Source organism: Citrus sinensis, chromosome 2 (genome assembly GCF_022201045.2).
Source record: "Citrus sinensis cultivar Valencia sweet orange chromosome 2, DVS_A1.0, whole genome shotgun sequence".
Taxonomy (NCBI): domain Eukaryota; kingdom Viridiplantae; phylum Streptophyta; class Magnoliopsida; order Sapindales; family Rutaceae; genus Citrus; species Citrus sinensis.
Genome location: NC_068557.1, coordinates 10,772,413 through 10,794,217, shown reverse-complemented (window position 1 = coordinate 10,794,217; position 21,805 = coordinate 10,772,413). Strand labels below are relative to the sequence as shown.

Here is a 21,805-nt window from a genome sequence, read left to right as displayed (position 1 = left end):
ATTTCGATAAGAACTTGTATTGTAATTTTATTAGGTTTGTTAAACTATTTTCAGAGAAATTCTTATTTAGGCAAAAAACAGTTTCATTTTATGATTTACTTACTTAAGACGGAGTCATATCAATCACTAAATAAGGCAGTTAGGTTCACTTATAAAAATTATAACAATTTCTAAATACAGACAATTTCTATTGATATTACTGGAATTTTGGTACAAGAGGCGTGGCTATAAAAATTTTTGATATTGGGAAATTTTCTCTAATCTTACTTGACTACTAACAGTTTTTATTAGGATTGTCATTTTTCACATAAATTTTTTGTGTTATAGATATGTTTATATTGTGCTAATATCTCTATATATTTTATCCTTATTACATAAAAATATTAATTTTGGGTGAATTTAGAAAATCGATTATACAGATTTGAGTATAATTTGGTATCCATAAAACTGAAAGATTAAAAAATAGTCCTTCAGCAAGACAATCTTTACTTTCTGAGGAAAAAATTGCAAATAAACTATAGTTTAGGGGGAAAGCAAGTGTGGATAAAGAAAATGTCCATGTCAACTACGGCTGCTGACATAACAAAAAAGTTGGTGAAACAAATTCTTACTGTTTTTGTAAGAACAAAAAAAATTCAACCTTTTAGGAACATAATACTCGCAATCAAACATCCTTGTTTTCAACTCCAGCAACAATCTTTCTTCGTTCAGTTTTCAACAGGTATGTTGTATGAATAATGAAATCTTTTTTCAGTTCTGTAACCAGTTTTTAAATTTCAATTCATGCCCAACATATTAGTTTTTGTCGTTTTGGTACTTTGATCATTTCCCTTAATTGAATTCTGAGCTATTCTGGATCCGTCAGTTCATTTCTCATCTGGAAATTTGGATTTTTTTGGTTTGTTTAAAACGCTCCCTCTCTCTCTCTCTCTGTTTCAATTTTTTTTTTCGTGTGGTTGTGTGTTTGCATGATTTGTATTTCTGTTTGTAACTATGTATTTCGCGATACAACCGAGGAAATTTGGTCAATTATGATGATTTTTGTTAACAATTTAATCTCATAATTAAGGAAAGTTTAATTTTCTGGTGTCATGCGCCTTAAAGTTAATTCAGGACCCTTTGTTTTTTTGGGTATATAGAGAGTAGGAGATGGGATCAGGTCAATGGATAATGGAGAAAAGGTCAAGTTTGAGGAATGATTCATTCTCAAGAGACAATGACAATGTGCCTGAAACTGGATGTCTTTCAATTATCGTTCTTGGTGCTTCTGGAGATCTTGCCAAGAAAAAGACTTTTCCTGCTCTCTTCAATCTTTATCGGCAGGTTTGATCAGATCATTCTCTCTTTAGGTTTCATATAATTTGTTATCATTTAATAATGAAAGTGTTGATGATATCCATTTGAGTTGCTTTCTGGACTGGCTTAATTCAGCTTATTTTTCAATATATATGCCTGACCTAGGAAAATTAGTTTTAACTGGGTGATTATCTATGGTTTGTTATGGTAAAGTTTCTGTTTTGTCTTCTCTGGGTGTGTTTATTTTGGGATGGTGTTGGCATGTGCAGGGGTTTTTACAGTCAAATGAAGTTCACATATTTGGCTATGCAAGGACTAAGATTTCGGATGATGAGCTGAGAAATCGCATTCGTGGGTGAGAGATACTACACTTTTGTTTTTAAATTTATAACATTATTTCTTTTGACCCATTTTATATCTCAGATGTGTGACATTCTTTCTTCTAGATGGGTCTAATGATAAAAAGTAGAGAGTATGCTTTGTTTCAGCAGTTCATGTATTCCTGCAGTTTGTAGTAGTAATGTAAATAAATAGTTGTGGGTTGAAATATTGGCTTGTTATTTTTATCTTCTTCGTCATTTTCTTGTGAAGTTTGTTTTCATTTTCACATTGTACTGTTATGTTCAAGATCCCTGCAGGTCTTTTTGTATGGTATATACATGCTATCTGATCACTTCAATTGTTCTATGACATACTTATTTTTTTGTTTGATGAACAAAGAAAATGTTAGGGATTAATTTATTTCAACGCCTTGCAGATATCTTATCAATGACAAAAGCGCACCGGGACAATCAGAGCAAGTATCAGAGTTTTTGCAGCTGGTTAGCATGTCTCATTCCTAAATGTTTTCTTTATCATTTTAGTTGTGCTACTCTGTAGTAACATGTCATTGAATTGAAAATTTTCTGCAGATTAAATATGTAAGTGGTTCTTATGACACCGAGGAGGGCTTTCAATTGCTGGACAAGGAAATTTCTGCACATGAATCATCAAAAAACAGTTTGGAAGGATCATCTCGTAGACTCTTTTATTTTGCACTTCCACCGTCTGTATATCCATCTGTTTCCAGGATGATTAAGAAGTGCTGCATGAATAGATGTAAGTTTTCTGACAATCGGAACTGCCTTTATGTAGAAATTGTCAAGTGAGGCTGCGTTTTGCTTATTTTCTGGCCATATTAGGATGGCTTCAAAGGGTAGTCTCAAATTTAAATTACCAGAAAAATTTAAGATGATGTTTAATTTTTTGCAATCCTTAGTCCTATGAGTATGTTTGCTAGTGTTGGAAAATCTCAGTTTGGGCGTGCTGGATAAAGAGAACTCTTTAAGTTCCTCATCAAGCAAAGCTGGATGCTCTTCAAATCCAACAAATTGCATGAGTATTTATTCATATGATATAGATTTGACGTAAAGATTGGGAGTTGTACTTAACTGGCTATTGTCCATTAGAAAATAAATTATCAGCCCTAACATTCACTGGGCTTTGCATTATGCTTTTATAATAACAATTAAGCTCTTGATACTCTAGTATTGAAGTTCTGATTCAAATCAGTGAGCTTTTGTTGAGTTGAAAATGCTTTGCATTTTATTGTAGTAATGTATTTTTCCAACCTTTTGCAGCTGATCTTGGTGGCTGGACACGTATTGTTGTTGAGAAGCCATTTGGCAAGGATTTGGACTCATCTGAGAAACTTAGTGCCCAGATTGGGGAGTTGTTTGAAGAACCACAAATCTACCGTATTGATCACTATTTGGGAAAGGAACTGGTGCAAAACTTGGTAAGATAGAGAAGTGCTTCGTTATTGTTTATGTAGTTTGGTAGACTAAACCTAATCTTATCTCTATGTTAATTGCAGTTGGTACTACGCTTTGCAAATCGTATGTTTTTGCCCCTTTGGAATCGTGACAACATTGACAATGTACAGGTGAGAATGTAACTGACAGGGATTATATATGCAAGTTACTTAACTGGTTTTAGGGTAGTAAGTTTACATAACTGTTAATAGGTTTATTTGAAGGCGCTCCGAGTTTGGCTGTAGTGGCATGTTGTGAGTGCTTGCTATGATTATGAAAGAATGGGAATTTTGGCCTAAACATGGCAGTGGATTTCCAAGTGATTATATGCTACAAGGTTAAATCTGTAGTTTTTTTGGCAGATTGTCTTCAGAGAAGATTTTGGAACTGAAGGTCGTGGAGGATATTTTGATGAATATGGGTATGCCTTACAAATGCGTTCCAATTTTTTGTGCACTACCTCAAAATGAAGAATCATGCCTTTGGATTCATATGGTGCTTTTATTTTGTTGCTGGACTGGAAAACAAATTGTGACGAATGAATCATCAATATCTGATATCAAACTACCTTGAGTTAAATGTTAATGACATTGATGACTGATTATGCATTATATTACTAATAATTATGACCATATTCTTTGCAGGATTATCCGTGATATTATTCAAAATCATCTATTACAGGTGAGAGAAAATAATACTGATATGAAAAAGGTTTTGTGTGGTAAGAAGTCATACTTGCATCATTGATTTTAAAATATATTTTTGAAGCTATTTGGTGGGATCATCCAGAAGAATACTCACAAATATCCTGAACAGGAGTTTATGTGGGTTCTACCTATTCAACACTGTACATGAAGGAGAAAGAAAGGCTTTTTTTAAAGTTTTCCTATTATATTAACATTTTGATATTTTGCCAACTGCAGGTTCTTTGTCTTGTTGCTATGGAGAAGCCTGTCTCTTTGAAACCTGAGCACATCCGTGATGAGAAAGTGAAGGTCTGTAACTTTTCAAAATGTCACTGAAAAGTAATGCAATTTAATCATCTATATATATTCCTAATATGAATTTCCTATCATTTAATTGAACCAAGATTTTCATCATGTTTGTTCTTGTTCTCCTTTTGCAATGATACAATTATAGAAACAAGTAATAAGGAAAACTTTTGCAAATGAGAAGGATTTATGAATTCTTGATTGTGTCCAATTAAAGGAGTCTATGAATGTCATGGTTGTTGTGTAACTCCTCTGACATTAGATTTCTTTAAGTATTCTTGGAGTTTTATGATCTGAGTCCATACATACGTTTCCCATGACATTTGCTAATAAGTGTGAGAAGCTCAGGTTCTTCAATCAGTACTCCCAATCAAAGATGAGGAGGTTGTTCTTGGACAATATGATGGCTATAGGGACGATCCAACAGTTCCTGATCACTCAAACACCCCAACTTTTGCCACTGCAGTTCTGCGCATACATAATGAAAGATGGGAGGGTATTATACTTTTTTGATTTATTTATTTGTTAAATTTTGAGCTTACTACAATTTGTTGAAAAAAATTCTGAATTTTGTATTGGGAAATTGATTTCTTATCTCACTCACAGGCTCAATCTTAATGGGTGTCTTCTTTTTATGCTTAATGTGCTGACCTATATCCATGCACAATCTTTATTTTTATTTCTTTTCCCCTCTATCACAGCCTTTGCCAATTTAGTTATTTTATTTGTTTTCAGGTGTCCCTTTTATACTAAAGGCGGGAAAAGCATTAAATTCAAGGAAGGCAGAGATACGTGTTCAGTTTAAGGATGTTCCTGGTGATATATTCAAATGTACGGCACGAAATTCTGGTCAAGTTTTTTTGTGAAAATTTTCTTTTGTTCCATTGCAGAACTGCTACAGTCTTCCATATCAAACTGGACTGTGAAATGTAGTAATTTATCTGGCTTATTCTGTATAATCATTAGAAAAAGTTACAGAATTTATGAAATATGACCTAGAACTCAGTTTTCACTTATGTAAGAAGACTGAGTGGGGATTTTTGTGATTCAGTTCATGAGGCAGTAGATAAATCAGCTGTAGGTACACAGGTTATAGTTGTCAGCTGAGGTTTTCTTGTTATAGGGATTTTGCATGTGAAAATGGTTGCCTGATTCTTTAGCGAGTGAACCATTTAATGCAAACACACGAAGCACTGAAATCAGTTGAATAGCTTATTCTTGGGTCAACATGATTAATTACCTTTTGCTTACCAATTCCATGATTTTATGCTGCTGTGCTTTATTTTATTCTCTCCAAATATATGAACATAATCAGTTGCTCAAATATTTTGTCTTATTGGTCAGGTAAAAAGCAGGGGAGAAATGAATTTGTAATACGGCTTCAACCATCCGAAGCCATGTACATGAAGCTGACTGTGAGTAATTCTGATGATATCATTATGAGAGCTGTTTCCATAGTTTTTTTTTCTTGAACTATTTGTCCTCTATATAATATTGCATTTTAATGTTAAAATTTGAATTGAGATTCTTGAGGATTTTTGCAAAGCTGCTGCTTAACATATTCCCAACTCATGAGATTTGGTCTGAAAATAAGTTCAAATGTGGTTATCTCCTGCTTTGTTGTTTGACCTATATCAGTCTGCTTATCTCAAATTTTGGATAATCTTCTGGTTCCCAAATTTCATTACAGTTGTTAATTCATGACTATGTCAGTATGTAAATTGCAGTGAATCACTAGACTTTAAATGTGCAACAAACGTAACAGGATTACATGCAGAATGCTGTATTATTTATGAAACCATCTTGTTGAATACTTGCTTAAAAAATTCCTTGCTTATTTGGTTTACATCAACTTTGAGAATAGTGATCTGAATCAGTTCTAGTTTTTCCTTTAGGTTCTGCAAAATTTATTTATGTACCATCTTGTTGAATAATTGCTAAAAAATTCCTTGCTTATTTGGTTTACATCAACTTTGAGAATAGTGATCTGAATCAGTTCTAGTTTTTCCTTTAGGTTCTGCAAAATTTATTTATGTACCATCTCTAAATAAAAGAAATCAGGCTTTGGAGAGTTTATTGGGCGTTGCAATGCTCCTACTTCTGCTGTGATAGAAGATTCCCTTTTTATGTCGAACAGGAGTTTGGCTTTTTGTAGAATAATACTAGTCGATTTGGGTAATCTCTGCGTAATAATCGTTGAATAATAATGAGTATCTTGTTCCCTTGCAACAAAATATTCTCTTTGTTTGGTGTTGTAAAAAAATATTCTTCTTGAGAGATACTTTCACCAATTGGGTTGAAGATATTCAGCTATGCATAGTTACGAATGAAAGGCAGAAGGAATACACTTTTTTGGTAAGAACCAGAAGCAATTTAAGTTCATGCCGACTGAACTGCTCTCTCTCTGTGTCTCCCATGCAGGTCAAGCAGCCTGGTCTGGAGATGTCAACAGCACAAAGCGAACTAGACTTGTCATACAGGCAACGGTATCAAGGGGTTACCATCCCGGAGGCTTATGAGCGTCTTATTCTTGACACGTATGATCTCTTATATGCCTGAATATGCCATTTTATCATTGGACTCTGGCACAACTTCAAATTTCATGCATTCAATGTGACGTGTCAATACTCAATATAAAAAGTAAAAACATGGTTTTTTTGCATGCCTACTTCGCAAGTTTAATGCTTTATGTGAACATGCATTTGTTACTGATGATTTTGGGATTTGTTGTTATAGAATACGGGGTGATCAGCAGCATTTTGTTCGCAGAGATGAGTTGAAGGTAAGAACTTCATGCACTTGGGTTGGAATCTTCCTCACAGTGAATCACAATTAATTGTCTTACTGTTTCAATTGTTAGGCGGCCTGGGAGATTTTCACACCTCTTCTGCATAGAATTGATGATGGTGAAATGAAGCCATTGCCATATAAACCAGGCAGCAGAGGTCCTGCTGAAGCAGATGAGCTGCTCTCTAAAGTTGGTTATGTTCAGACACATGGGTACATATGGATTCCTCCCACCTTGTAGGATTTGGAAAATGTTTATAAGATGCCATATAAGTTGTTTTTTTTTTTTTTTTTTAAATTAGAACCAGAGTTCTAATGCAATAATGCAGCCATGTAATCCTGCTTTCATGGCCTTTTTACCAGCGATCCCGCTTTATTCGTGTGTCAGAAAACTACTTGTGCTCAGCCGTGTATCAAAATATATATGCCTAATATTGTGCATAATAAGTACTTAAATCAAATCAATAAAATTTGTGACGAGCAGTGACTCTTTTATGCTAAAGCTTGCTCAGCTATCTATCTGAATCATGATTCACGAACGACTTCTCAGGACTTCGTAATATAACAGCTTGCTTATACAAAATCTAATCAGATGGGATCTTGCGCATGGCTTCATTATTGTTGGGGTGAAAGAGTACATTCAGTCATTCTTATGCTGGCTAGCTTCTCTAAAGCTTTAGCCTTGGTTGTTATTTAAATGAATTCATTTACTTCCCAAAGAAGTAAACACTTATTAGATAATAAAAAGCAAGTCCATAATTCCAATTTTAGCCGCAAAATATCCTATTTTTTCTAAGGTAATGGAAAGGTGAAGCATCTCAGAAATGCAGCGACAATAAAACTTCTTTGACCCTTCATTTCCTTTTGCCTGAAGTCGGCTTGTTCCGCACGCCAAGGGAAGCCTTCTTGACATTGACAATTTTTTTTTTTATTTCTTTCGGCTTGGAGCCATGTGGTGGTAAAAGGACATGTAACTGTGCGCTGATAACTTGTCTTGGAAGAACATCAAACGCTCATGGTCTAGAATATTGTGTTTGTGAGTTGTGACAAATAAATAAAAGAATATTTGTAAAAAGAAACACCTTGGAGGGAGTGGAAAACTTTCCGTGGAAAATGACACTTTTTCTTTAAAAGTTTTCTTTAGCAACCACAACACATATGCCTCTCTTTTTCCTCACTCTTGTCAAAATTCCTTATTCTTCTATTCGTCAACTTAGGGCAGCATTTGTTTAATAGGTCTTTAAACAAACGTTTTGAATAATTTTTTTTTCAATATCTGAATATAAATAGCATCTCGATTGTTTTTATAAATAAAAAAATATTAAATATAGTTATTTGATATTCATATCTTTATAAATTAAAACAAAAAAGGATATTAAGTTTTATAATTTAAGAATAAACATATATTTAATATAGATATTTTTAAGATATAATATTTATTCTTAAGATATTTTTAATTTCCACACGAATATGAAAAAAAAATTATTTAATAGAAAATATTTTCCGCACAACAGCTAAAATCACATCCCTAATAATTACTTTGATTGTCAATATATGGTAATTGCACAAAGTACCTATTCGAAGCATTACATAGTTGATAGTACTTGATCATGGTTAATTAAAGGCATTAAGCTGCAACAAACTAATCAGTAATCAATGCAGAAAATCCACCAAACCGCTATCAATTAGTTGCACCCGCCCAAGCAGTTGCGACATTACATTTTGTTAATTAATTTGTTTATTTTGCATGCACCCAAATTTGTTGGCCTCAACACTTACATCATGACATAAATTTATCTACGATTAAATTTATGAGATACATTTTAGCGGGACATTTATTCTAAGATGCATAATTAAATATTTAACAATACCATGCTATCTATACTTTCAAATAAGTTTAAAATTAAGAAAAATATTCACCGTCTACCTTTTTTTTTTAATTTTTAAAAAATACACAATTTCTTTTTCTTTTTTTTTTTTTACTGGAATCCACCTAAAGTTACATTTTATTTCACTTTTCCACTTCCGTTTGGAATCTGTTAAGAAAATTAACAGAAACTTAAAAAAAAGATCATTTTACCCCCAAAATGAAAATTACAATTTCACCTTAAAAATATAAAAAATAATCAGATTTAATGATGAATATCATTATTGGTATGTTAATGAAGTACAAAAAATATCTTAATTACTAGAGATTATAACTCAATAAATAATAAAACTCTATTTATCTTAAATTCAATTGATGATTTGCGAGATTTGGCTATTTTTAATACTATTGTTATAACATTCTAATTACAGACATATTTAAAAAAAAAAAACCTGCATTTGATGGTTGTGGAATTAATTTCTTTATTGACCGATGGGAAAAATATTTAGATTTAATCTGATTATTTTTGGTAATTTTTAGGGTAAAATTATTATTTTCGGTTTGGGGGGTAAAATGGTTATTTTTTAAAGTTTCCGTTAATTTTCTTAACAGATTCCAAACGGAAGTGGAAAAGTGAAACAAAATATAACTTTAGGTGGATTCAAAAAAAAAATTGTGTATTTTTTAAAAAATTAGAAAAAACAGGTGGACGGTGGTATTTTTCCTTAAAATTATTTAGTGTTGTAATGAAGAATAAAATTACATATGACGTTATCATAAATGCACATGTGTATGAGGAGAAATTATAGAATGCACCAATAATAATAGAATGCATAACATATGTAATCAAATTTGATTTAATGACACTTACACAACGATTTTTTGAAATAAATATATACATATCTTAGAATTATTTATTCATTTAAGTAATTTATTATCTCTTTAATCTCTCGTTATATTTCTTAGCACGTAAAATCTTTATCTCTGTAGCAAACTCTGTGCGGATCGCACTGGATTGCAATTTCATTCGAGGGGCAGAAGCAAAATTTTCTTTTTTTTAATAAATAAGTAAGTTTTAAATTCTATCTTAAAAGGACATTCACATTCACATTCACAGTCACAGCACACGCTTTCATTCGTATGTAATTAATTAAACAAAAGAAACTACTTTGAGTTCTGTTCTGTCTCTGCTTCCAAACCCCCTTCAATTTCTTCCCACTCACACAACACAAGCACAATCCTTATAAATATATATTTATGCACGCATTCTCTCAACAAATAAAAAAATAGAAGAATCCCATTATTATTTCCCCAAATCTCTCTTTATTTTTACTAGGTTTTATTTGTTCCAATTAATCTTCGTCTCTCTCAAAAAAAAAAAAAAAAATACACAAAAGCTGCAATCTCCTCTTTTTTCCCAAACCCAGTTCGTGTTTCCTCTTATTTCCCAAACCCAGTTCGTAATTTTTTATTTTTGGGGGGGAACAAGTTTCAGGTATTGTCTTTTAATTTTTTTTTATAAAAAAAAAGAAAATATTTTTGATACGTTTGAGTGTTCTGTGATTTATATATCCGGCTCTAATTAAATTTGCTAGCTATCTTGATATAATGATGAATTGTGGCGATTCAAAGAGTTTTAGCAGTTTAGATAAGGAGTCAGAGTCAGGGAATAGGGATTGTGAGAGAATGGAAAACACTGAATTGAAAAATAGCTACTTTGAAGAAGCCTGTAGTTGTAAAGTTGCTGATGATGATGATAATAATAATGCCATTGAGTTGCCTGTTGATCCTTTTGACATGGGAAAAGAGTCTAGATTTAATTCCATTACAGGTTGCTTTGAGAAGTATTGGAAAGATTTGTGTGTGTTTGATGAGAAGGATTTGGAGGATTTGTGTTTTTTTGAGATGGATGAGTTTGAAATTAGTGATCTTAAGCACTTTTCTGGTTTCAATTTTGTTTGGAACGGCACTATGAGGGTACAGAAAGAAAAGGGTATATTGAAATATGATGAAATATACAGTAGTTTTAGCCAGTATGAGATTAGCAATGGAGATTGTGATGATGGTTTTGCTTCTTCTGGTAATGTAAATAATGGAGTTGTTGGTAATGAAAATAAGGGAGATGATTTGGGTTGCGGTGAAGGAGGCGCTCCTCATGATGCTTTGATTTTTGCTCTTGGTTATCTTGGGGCGAAAGACCTCCTTGCAGTTGAAAGGGTTTGTCGATCTTTCCGTGATGCAGTTAGGAGTGATCCCCTGCTATGGAGAACTATTCAAATTGAGCCGCCTTTGAGCGAGAAGATTACTGATGATAGTCTTGTGAAGTTAACTAGCAGGGCTCAAGGAATTCTTCAATGCTTGAGCCTATCAGAGTGTTCTGGCATCACAAATGGTGGTTTGAGGCGTGTGCTTGAAAGCAATCCAAGGCTGACAAAGGTTAGTATTTACAGCCTCATTAAAGTGTTCTTATTCTACCGTTTTGATTAGATGTGGATGTGTGGTGAATTGTGAATTGTGATGTTCTGGAAAGTCGCGTGGCCGCATTCTGCTTTTAACTCACTTTAACTAAATTTGTTTTTCATATTTGGATGAATTATTCCAGTATAACGACAACCTAGTTAGAAGCCAATGAATTTGTGATGATTAATGGTTTGATGCGAATATCGCTGTAACTTATTGCTTAGCATAGGGTTTTCCTTTTGAACTGGTTTTTTTAACTTTCTGGTTGGTAAAGTTGATTTTTTTTTTATTATTTTATTGTAAGAGCATAGTCTGAAGCTACTTTATCCAAGGATTTGGACTGATGCCCTGCAGTTTTTCTTAGGCAGAATTGTGGTGTCTCTTGATGTCCTTTGACAGTGTAATTCTATTCTATTGTGCACATAACCTGACATGTAAAACTTGCTCTCGGATAAGATTGAAGCTATGATTTGAACTGTTATCAATTAAACTATACCCTCTTTTCTGATGTTGGTGTTTTGCATAGTACAATGTAGTGTTGGTTTCAATACATGTTCGTTCTTCACTTGATTGAAGTTTGAAAGTTGTCAGGATTTATAGATTTTAAATTTTCAAGCCTTTCAGCGGATTTTGGTTTTGTAGTTCCGTACTTCCTGAGTTATATGCTCTGTAGTGTGATGAGCTTACAATTCGGATTTTGTGTGCAGCTTTGCGTGCCTGGCTGTTCTAGACTCACCGTTGAGGGAATTTTGGGCAGTTTGAGAGCCTTCAATTCTGTTGGCTTCCCAGGAATAAAGTGTTTGAGAATTGGTGGCCTTTTCGATGTAACAAGAAAGCAATTTGAAGAGTTGAAGTCCTTGCTTGGTGCAGATGACAATATGCAGCAGAAAACCTGTGTACCACAGTATTTTTGTTGGGGACAGTTCTATCTTCCATGTGATGATGATCGTGCAATTGACATTGATGCATGCCCTAAATGCCAAAAGCTGGGACTAGTTTATGATTGCCCAGCAGAGAGTTGCCGGGCAAAACCCGATACTGCTCAGTTGTGCCGGTCTTGCAGACTCTGTATACCACGCTGTTTTAAATGTGGGTGTTGTTTTCAGGACTGTGATTTTGTGGAGACGTTTTCTCTGGATTTTTTTTGCTTGGATTGTTTCAAGGAGCTCCTAATTTGTGAAGAGAAGATGGAACTAATGGGTGCTTCATCATCTAAATGCACCTTTCTTTGTCAAGGCACAAGGTATGAGATTTGTCTGTGTGGCTAGTAGCCGTGATATGCATGATTTGCCTTCGGGATAATATGTGCAAATAGTAAATACAACCATTGATCTAGTGTAAAGATGTCAAGCAGGGAAACTCATTACTGCTGCAGTGCTGCTGTCACTGTTTTGTCTGGTCGATACATTACTTTGGGTCTAAAAGATCAAAAAAGGGAGAAAAAAAAAGAGAGAGAGAGAGGGGAAAAAGTACAAGGATTGAAGAAAAGGGATATGTACAAGTATAGATTGATGAGACTATTATGAGAGGATGTTTTGCATTGAACGAACAGAGGACAGTCTGCTGTTCATAATTCAGGTTGCTTGGAAGTTGGATGCCGAATAACAATTGCTGCTAAGTGGCGGGAAGCAGGAGTATCGATGCTATGTTGTTATGCTATGTAATGATGCAACTGGAAGTATATGTTATTTTTTCAGGATTGTACTTTTTAGTCACATTTTTTAATGTTGTTATTATTATATTTGGTGGTGGTGGGAGTTGGAGTGACTAATTTCTTAACTTTATAATGATTAATAATGTGTTCCTTGTTATTATTATTATTGTTATTTTCTTATATGATCTCCTTTATAAGGCAGCCTTCACGTTTAGTTTCTTCTGAAGTTATGATTTTTTCATATGTAAAATGCATATGCGAATGTCATTACTTAAATGTCTCATGAGCTTCTTGACTCATGATTGGTGGCTGTGAAAATGAAAAAAAAAAGAAAAAAAAGAAAGAGGATTTCATATGCTAGAAATGCAATTGTAAGTTTAGAATAATTTTCTGTTTTTACCATATCTATTGTAGAGCCTCCTTCATTGTGATTGGACCAATTGGGCAATATCCTTTCACAATATACGGTAAATTTATTAAAAATGGCTTTAATCGGTTAAGGTTTTGTCTCTCTAAACGCAGAAGTCCTTGTTTAGGCCACCACACTCACTATGGAAGTGAAGCTCTGAGGGGCATATATTAACCCCGTGCGTCCCATTCCATAGCATGCCGGTAAGCATTATTTTGTCCATTTTAGTCCAAAATCAGATAATACAGCTTCAAAATTATTCGGTCAAGTGGCTCATTAATATCAAATTAAAAGTTGAGGTAATTAAGTGATATTATTCGAAAATTTAGTGGCTACTTGTAATCGCGACAAAGAAGAAGTGATTGAGAGATAATTTCTTGTAAATTAAATAAATGAAGAGATGACTGAAATTGGAAAAATTAAATCGTTTTCTTTTTAAAACTTAAAAGTCTAAATTAAATTTTATTTGCTTATCACTTAGATGCCTCAGGCACAAAAAAATTCGTTAGATGATGATATTTCCACTCCTCAAATTGTGCAAACATACACTATTTTAGGAAATTAATTACAAAAAATTCACATTATTTTTTTGAATAATTTCAAATTAAGAATAAGTTTGAATATTTAACTAATTAAATCCTCATTAATATGATCATTAAACTAAACAAAAAATATTTGTGGTATGATATCTTAAATTTATTAGATATGAAATTTATGCTATTTATTATATTAAATTTAGTAGTTGTGAGAAGGATCTCAATACTTAATTTTCAAAATTTTTCCCCATTTAAAATTTTATAAAATTTTAAAAAAGAATGTGACTTTTAGTAAATATATATATTTTAAATAGGGGTGAAAATATCCCTACCTGAATAAATTTTGATTACATTTAGAAAAAAAATTACAGGATTAAAAAAGAAAAACATAGAAAATAAAGAAGACGTTTGCCATTAATTTTAATTGTAAATTCATAATTGACCGGTAATTTGTGGACCACAACCCAGACCCAGATATCTTATTTTAATCATAATTTTTTAATTATTTTTAATATAATTAGAAACATTTAAAAAAAAAAAGACGAGTCCCCTAGTTTCACATCACAAGACAGAGATCACACCCGCGCCCGCCAAAAACCATAGCCAAGCATTTCCTTTCGCGGCTCTATTCATCATCATCATCATCATCCGTCGTTTGTCGAGCTGTGATACCGTTGGAAATGCCATCTTCATCATCATCAGAGACTTGTGGAGAAAGCAGCACCGATACGGCGAAGGTGACCGCAGCTATGACTCTGTGTTCATTATCATCAGCCGCTGTCACGACCAGTAACCAGCTCTGATACGGTTAGAAGTAACTAGCTCGCCTTCACCGGTTGTTGCTTTGCAGACGCTGACCCTAGAAGTTCGTGAATACTGAAGCCGTGAATCATGAGTTTCGGCTTTGTTATACATATGTAATTAATGCATCGTTATGTTATTCAAGCTTTGAAATATTTTTGTTGCTGATATAGCATCTCCAAAATGGTCTTTAAATTTTATTTTTTTAATTTTAATTTATTTACTGATGTGATAAATAAGTGTATAAAAAAATATAATCTCCTCCAAAAGATTCACTAAATAAGAATAAATTAATATTATTTTAATCAAATCTTTTTCACTTTTAAATTGAATTGTTATTATATTTTTTAAAAGAAATATAAATAATAATTATTACAGTCTTATCTTTTCAATAAATAATAATAAAATATTAATAAAAAAGGGAGAAACTCACTCAGTAATATTGAAGAGTGAGAAACAAATCTTATTTGAAAAATCTAAATTAACGTATCTTTTGGAGTATTTAATATTGATATGGCTCTTCAAATAAGAAGTAGAATCTTATTTGAAGAGTTGTTTAGAGATGCTCTGAATAGATTCGAAATGCTGTCTTCAAAATGTGTAGAGTTGTTACCATTAAAAATAATATTTAAAACGAATCCACATTTTATCGCTTAGAAACATTGAAATTTAGAATCCATCTGTTTTTATTTTGATTTTTTTAGATTTCTTTAAACTTGATTTACTTATCCGGGTCAAAACCCGGAATTCGGAAACCGTATCCGGGTTAACCCGCACCGGCTCCAGGTGCAAAAAGATTCATATCCGGATCCGGTACGGAGAAGGCTGAACTTGAACCGAACTCCAATCCCGACCCAAACCCTGGTCGAAATTTTGATATATCCCTATTTATTTTGGGATTGGCAAAACCAGTGGCTTAAAATTATGGACAAAAGACTTTCACTTTGTAAAACCCATACACATTAGGCCTAGCGGGCTTTAAGCCCAGCCAATGGCTTAAAATTATGGACAAAAGACTTTCACTTTGTAAAACCCATACACATTAGGCCTAGTCAAGGGCCTTGCTTTATAACATAATGCATATATATATAACAAAATGAATTATAATTAACAAAAAAACCAAACCAAATTGGCAAATTCCCAAAACCTAAAAATCCCTAAATTTATCTCCGCTTCCCCAGCTGCTCCATCAGCTTCTCACTTCACTCTCCTCCGGCAGCCAACAGCCGACGTTTATTGCCCCACCCTAACACCGAATTAAGGAGCCACCACCTTCAGCAGCGATCCACCGTTCACGCGCGACGCAGCAGAGCCAGCAACCCAGCAGTAGTGCAGCACCAAACGGGCGACGCAACAGTGACCCACACCCACCAGCACCACCGTGCGACGTAGCTGCAGCCAATCGAACACGCGCGACGCAGCAGCAGCTATCTCAGCTCCAACGCGACCTGAACCCAGCAGCACCAGCAGCGCACGCGAACCAACAGCAAACCATCACCAACTCCATCCCAAGTAAGCTTTGATTTTCTTTAATTATTGTAGAAATTCTGAGATTACTGAAGCCATTGTTGATGACTTGATGTTGTAATGGAGAGTAGTTTTGTGTAAGAATCGAGAGACAGAGAGAGAGAGAGTGAAGAAGAAGAAGAAGAAGAAGAAGAAGAATGTTTCATTGTTTCCGTAGAAAGTGGATAATGAAGAAGAAGCATTGTGTATCAGTTTCAACTACAAATTCTTTTAAAAATTATTAAAGGATATTTATCATTTAGCTAGTTTATGGTGTTTTATCACTTGTAATTTGCAGATTTTTATTTGGTAGGCACTTTCTCTGTTTGTCATTAAAATTAAGCAAATTTTTTTACTTATATATACATTATTATTATTATTTAATGAGATTTGGTGGATTCTCACCTAATAAAAAAGAAATAAATATAAAAATTTATTAAAAATATTAAAAGTCCAAGCCCGCAATTTGACAACCCTAATTAATTTGCCGACTTCAAGACAAGTACAAAAAGGAACTAAACCCAATTCGAAAACTCAAACAGTAATCCAGTCTGCTGGTTAGTTTTCTAAGACCTCCCTCTGTTTCTCTATGCTCAAATCACATGCTTAATGCTTTTATTTTTATTTTTATCTTTTAATTCTGTTTCTTTAAAAACTCACATAATTATTGGCTAGTCGCTTGGCACATATATCAATTATTATGTTAAAAGTTGAACTTCTTATGATTGATACTCAGCTTTAGATTTTTAAGCATAGCTTGAAGACGAAGGGGGGCCTTGTTTTAGTTAAGTAGCTGTTTTCTAAAAGTTAGGGTATTGAATTTTAAGGTGTTTGATGAACTGGGTGGGTGGGCGGGGGGGGGGGGGTATTTTTTTTTTGTATTTGGAAACAAAATAAAGGTGCCCATGTTGTTTTTCTGAATTTTTTAGTTTCTTTTTACTAATTATTTAGGTTTAGCATATTTCATGCATGGAATGATTTACTTTAATAGTCAAGAGCAGGGGATATAAAAAAAAACAGATATGTGGTTTTTGTGTTATTCTGCAGTCTTGTCTCATTTTGATCTTGTTTATTTTTCTCTGTTTATAGCTCTCCTCCTTTGCTTTCATTCACATACTAAGAAGCAGAAGAACTACTATTATAAGAGAAGCCACCAATGGAGAATGGAGAAATTCCAGAAAATGCTAATGAACGTGAGTTTCGGAGTTGATTGATTGCTCTGTTACAGTTGTTTGAAGTTCCTGAAATTCCTTTGTTTTTTTGTTCAGTTTTCTTATTTTGTTTGTTTTTGTTTTGTTATTTCTTAGATTGCCCTGGTCCTCAATCAGAGTCTGCAGGAAAATCTGATGATTGCCAAGGATGCCCTAATCAAGAAGCTTGTGCTACCGCCCCAAAAGGCCCTGACCCTGGTTTATATTTCTTATCTTTCTTTTTTTCTCTGCAATGTGTACATGTTTTATTTATAGCTAGTCAGGAATTTTGATTATTTATGGTTATTTTGGATAGTAAGGTTTTGCAAATTTATATAGCCATATTATGTTTTATCTCATTTAAACTGAGTTTCATTTTTGGATGAATCTAGTGTAATGATAGCCTAGTTCAAAATCAATCAATTGGTGATAAATTGTGTGAATATCATGGCACAAGGTGGTTCTTATTAAAGGATTTCTTGTTCGAGCTCAACTTTTAACCTCTGGTTATTTCTTATTTTTTGTAAGAGCATAGTTAGAAACTAAAAGGGTTAGGACTGAATCTGCTGATCGTGTGCCATTTTTTCTCAAGTAATATCGTGGAGTCACTTCATGTCCTTCGATGGAGTGTTTTGTTATATTTTGCATAGCATTGTCGTGTACACACCATTCTTATAATATCGTGCTGATGAATAAGATGGAACCTATTATCAGACATGATGAGATTCCTGGGCAATTGGTGGATTTAATTTCAATATAATATTGAAGGGGCATATAATTCAGATGTTATGAAAATTTTCATTTTTTTTGTTTGTTCCTCTTTTATGATTGTATTATGTAAAATTATTGTTGAGCATAGCTTGATGATGATGCTTGCGCTTGTTGCAATTTAAGGCTATGGGCAATCCAGAAATATTAGGACTGTTTGCTTTGTGATTTACTAGTCTGAATGAGACGATTCTTTAATCATTTATTTTAAAAAATTGTCTATTATTTTAGAAGTCTTATCTCTTGTAGTGTTTATCTAATTTGTTAGTCTTGTATAAATAATTCTGCTTCATCTATGCTTTTATCTATATTCTTCTATATTTTGTTACAAGAAGATCCTCTCACTAGTCTTCTTTAAAAGAAAAATTGGGATGAATGCAATGGCTCTTGCTTAAATCTTAATTTTCGATTTGTATTCATGTGTCTGTGAGAAGTTTCGCCTCGTACATGTTTGTTTAAAACTCGATACTTGTGTCTCTAAATGATAATGGATTACTTGATTTCTAATGTGAACATGAGAGTTACTTGATCATATGGATTTATATTGGAAGCTTCAACATCAGGTTTTTTTTTTTTTTTTTTTTTTGAAGAGCAACATCAGGTTAAAAGGCATGTGAATAAAAACTTGTGAAGAGTCTATGTTTTCTGAAATTAGGATAGGCAGACAAATTTGGAATAATTCAAAGGTTAGTTCTAATAAAATTAGGACTTGTTTTCTTTCTGCCTTCCAATATGGTAAAATGGCAAATGTAATCTGTTATGATAGAGGCTTCAAGTGTGTGACAATTTATCTGTATAAGTCTCTGCTCAATGTGTTGCCATTAGATAATTCACAGTTGATTGGGCTTGAAACATGTCATAGGTTCTTACTGTGGTTTAGAGAAGGTTCTTCAGTCTTTTCTAAACCTTGTATTTGATTTTGTCGGATGCCATAAATTAAGATATTCCTTGATCTCTGTTTTCTGATACTTGGTTATTATTTCATTATCTGAAATTTTCACACTTTGTTGCTGATTGTTGTGAAACAAAAGAAAAACAGATTAAAGACCTTTTTTTTTTGAGCTTTTCCGAACAATGTGCACTTTTTAGTTTCTACACTTTTTGCATAACTGTGGTACTTATTTAGGCTAAGTTTCATTGCTGAACAAAGTAATTAGTTATTATCCTGAGTCAGAAGGAATATAGTACATGTCGTGGTAAAAGCAGGATTATATTTTACTTTTTTCTCGTACTATATGATTTCCTCCTTGTAAGGATTTTTGAAGATGAATTTGCAGTTAAAACCTTTATTTGTATAATCCTGTTTGATTGAGCTCAACTGTTCTATCATATTTAATAGAGATCTTGTGGATATTGTTGCCATGAAATGTTAGCTGTGATAGGAAATGTCCAGAACTTGAACACAATCACGTTCCTTTTGCCATTGCTGTTCTTCGATGCTCAATTGAAAGCTGAACTAAGTCTCATATGTACTTAATCAGCGTTTTGTTATGCCTTATATATATGCGTAACATTTGTTCATGCATGTTATGAATTGACCATTTTATGTGTTTCAACGATCCCTTGTTTCTTTCAGTAATTTATATATGTTTTCTGCAGACTTGGTTGCTATTGCTGAACGAATGGCTACTGTTAAGCATAAGATACTGGTTTTATCGGGTAAGGGTGGAGTTGGAAAAAGCACATTCTCTGCCCAGCTCTCATATGCACTAGCGGCTATGGATTTCCAAGTAGGTCTCCTGGACATTGACATTTGTGGCCCCAGCATCCCAAAGATGCTTGGGCTAGAGGGTCAAGACATTCACCAAAGCAACCTTGGGTGGTCTCCTGTCTATGTTGAATCCAACCTTGGGGTAATGTCCATTGGCTTCATGCTCCCCAACCCAGATGAAGCTGTCATATGGAGGGGACCTCGCAAGAACGGGCTAATCAAACAATTCCTAAAGGATGTTTATTGGGGAGATATCGATTTTCTGGTGGTTGATGCACCACCAGGGACCTCAGATGAACACATCTCCATTGTCCAATTCCTCCAGGCTACCGGAATAGATGGTGCTATAATTGTTACTACTCCGCAACAAGTTTCTCTGATTGATGTTAGGAAAGAAGTAAATTTTTGCAAGAAAGTTGGAGTCCCGGTTCTTGGTGTCGTTGAGAACATGAGTGGCTTGTGTCAGTCATTAGTGGATTTCAGATTCATTAGGGGAACTGGGACTGGTGAGCAGATTGATGTCACAGAGAAAGTCTTAGAATGCATGCGAGAAAAAGCACCAGAACTGCTAGATCTGTTTGCCATCAGTGAAGTATTTGATTCAAGCGGTGGTGGTGCAGCAAAAATGTGCACGGAGATGGATGTACCCTTCCTTGGAAAGGTACCATTGGATCCACAGCTCTGCAAGGCAGCTGAAGAAGGAAGATCTTGTTTTGTTGATCAGAAATGTTGGGTAAGCGCCCCTGCGTTGAAGAGTATCGTCAAGAATTTACTGGCAGCAAATCAGTGGACTGAAGAAACTGCCATGAACGAATAGCTTATGGTGCATTGCTGATCATCTTCTTCTCATCATCTCGGTGGGTCGAATTTTTGTTTACCTTCATTTCATTTTCGTTTAATCTTAAATTAACTATAGTCTCACTTGATTTACTCAGATCTCCCAATGTTTTTAAATAGCTTCATTACAACTCTGTTACTTTGGCAGCACTTCCATGTGTGCCTTGTTACTATCCACATCGTTGAATTCAATAATGTTATAATATCAATAATATTTTTATTATAAGTTTGATGATGAATGTTTATAAATATGACATTCAACATTCTATCGATCTTGTAGGAGGATGAAATAACAGTTCCCTCTAATAATACTAACCATTGATGAGTTGATGGATCATGGTCAAGCAAATCATCGGTGTGTACGGAGATGTTACATAATTTCTTAAAAAAATTTAATTTGAGGATGCTTTGTCTTACCAGCATGGACATTACGTATTGCTAAAAATTGATCCTCATGATTTGAGTCTCAAATTTTCATTCATTCGGGTGATCGGAATTTTGTAACCCCATGACAGAGCGACCATGATATCAAAACATTCGAAGGATAATGTAAATGACTTTTTTTTTTAATCAATAAATAACTAATATGGTTAAATTAACTATCTCCGTAGGCATTTATTAGCTCAGATAACATCCTTTCGTGAAAAAAAAAAAAAATCTTTGAATTCATACCGTCGTCCTCTTGATGAAGCCTCCTCTCCTTTTAGTAGGCTTGACAAAATCTGGGTCCGGTCCGGGTTTTGGTGTTGCCCGAGACCGGACCGGATGAGAGAAATGCAAGACCGGACCTGGGTTAAAATCCGATATTTTCGGGTGCGGTCCGGGCTTGAGCCCGGCACCTTCCAGGTTCGGGTTTTGATCCGGGCTTTCTAAATCCGCATGTGATAACTTCAATTTTTTCTTTTATTTCTCTAACAATGTAAATTTTAAAAAAGAAAATAATCAAATAAACTCATTCAATCTCAAACTTTAAAAAAGAAAATAGTCAAATACAAATATATAACACACTAACAATGTAAATTTTGCACAAATGATAAATAAAAATTATTTCAATCTACTTTCTAATACCTAAATTCATCCAATTTCTAACTTAAACTCATTCAATCTATATATAAAATAAATAAATTAAATTCAACAACACAATAATCACACAATAAATTTAAATAACATCCAACATATCATAAATTCATAATTATAT

The 21,805-nt window shown here is 33.7% G+C and overlaps 3 protein-coding genes across 3 annotated transcripts; all 3 read left to right on the top strand.

Annotated features, from left to right (window-relative positions):
* Positions 1-558: 558 nt before the first annotated feature.
* LOC102608770 (glucose-6-phosphate 1-dehydrogenase, cytoplasmic isoform) lies at positions 559-7,370 on the top strand. The gene is made up of 16 exons (XM_006469912.4): positions 559-721; positions 1,140-1,323; positions 1,566-1,651; positions 2,054-2,117; positions 2,208-2,394; positions 2,916-3,073; positions 3,152-3,220; positions 3,452-3,510; positions 3,734-3,770; positions 4,013-4,084; positions 4,430-4,577; positions 4,817-4,912; positions 5,426-5,496; positions 6,503-6,618; positions 6,818-6,863; positions 6,942-7,370. The coding sequence occupies exons 2-16, from the start codon at positions 1,150-1,152 to the stop codon at positions 7,107-7,109; spliced, it is 1,551 nt and encodes a 516-aa protein (XP_006469975.1). The 5' UTR covers positions 559-721; positions 1,140-1,149; the 3' UTR covers positions 7,110-7,370.
* Positions 7,371-9,853: 2,483 nt separating this feature from the next.
* On the top strand, positions 9,854-13,012 carry LOC102609065 (F-box protein SKIP14). The gene is made up of 2 exons (XM_006469913.4): positions 9,854-11,171; positions 11,903-13,012. Exons 1-2 carry the CDS (start codon positions 10,344-10,346, stop codon positions 12,461-12,463), a joined length of 1,389 nt encoding a protein of 462 aa, XP_006469976.1. The 5' UTR covers positions 9,854-10,343; the 3' UTR covers positions 12,464-13,012.
* A 2,697-nt stretch (positions 13,013-15,709) lies between these two features.
* On the top strand, positions 15,710-20,839 carry LOC102609537 (cytosolic Fe-S cluster assembly factor NBP35). Its single transcript, XM_006469915.3, has 4 exons — positions 15,710-16,107; positions 17,191-17,294; positions 17,409-17,510; positions 19,659-20,839. Exons 2-4 carry the CDS (start codon positions 17,258-17,260, stop codon positions 20,585-20,587), a joined length of 1,068 nt encoding a protein of 355 aa, XP_006469978.1. The 5' UTR covers positions 15,710-16,107; positions 17,191-17,257; the 3' UTR covers positions 20,588-20,839.
* Positions 20,840-21,805: the final 966 nt, after the last annotated feature.

Coding starts and splice junctions, on each gene's coding strand:
- LOC102609065 (XM_006469913.4), top strand. CDS start 10,344: ATGATGAATTGTGGCGATTCAAAGAGTTTTAGCAGTTTAGATAAGGAG. Junction 11,172..11,902: donor GCAATCCAAGGCTGACAAAG/GTTAGTATTTAC, acceptor TTTTGTGTGCAG/CTTTGCGTGCCTGGCTGTTC.
- LOC102609537 (XM_006469915.3), top strand. CDS start 17,258: ATGGAGAATGGAGAAATTCCAGAAAATGCTAATGAAC. Junction 17,295..17,408: donor TCCAGAAAATGCTAATGAAC/GTGAGTTTCGGA, acceptor GTTATTTCTTAG/ATTGCCCTGGTCCTCAATCA. Junction 17,511..19,658: donor CCCAAAAGGCCCTGACCCTG/GTTTATATTTCT, acceptor TGTTTTCTGCAG/ACTTGGTTGCTATTGCTGAA.
- LOC102608770 (XM_006469912.4), top strand. CDS start 1,150: ATGGGATCAGGTCAATGGATAATGGAGAAAAGGTCAAGTTTGAGGAAT. Junction 3,074..3,151: donor AGGAACTGGTGCAAAACTTG/GTAAGATAGAGA, acceptor TGTTAATTGCAG/TTGGTACTACGCTTTGCAAA. Junction 3,221..3,451: donor ACAACATTGACAATGTACAG/GTGAGAATGTAA, acceptor TTTTTTTGGCAG/ATTGTCTTCAGAGAAGATTT.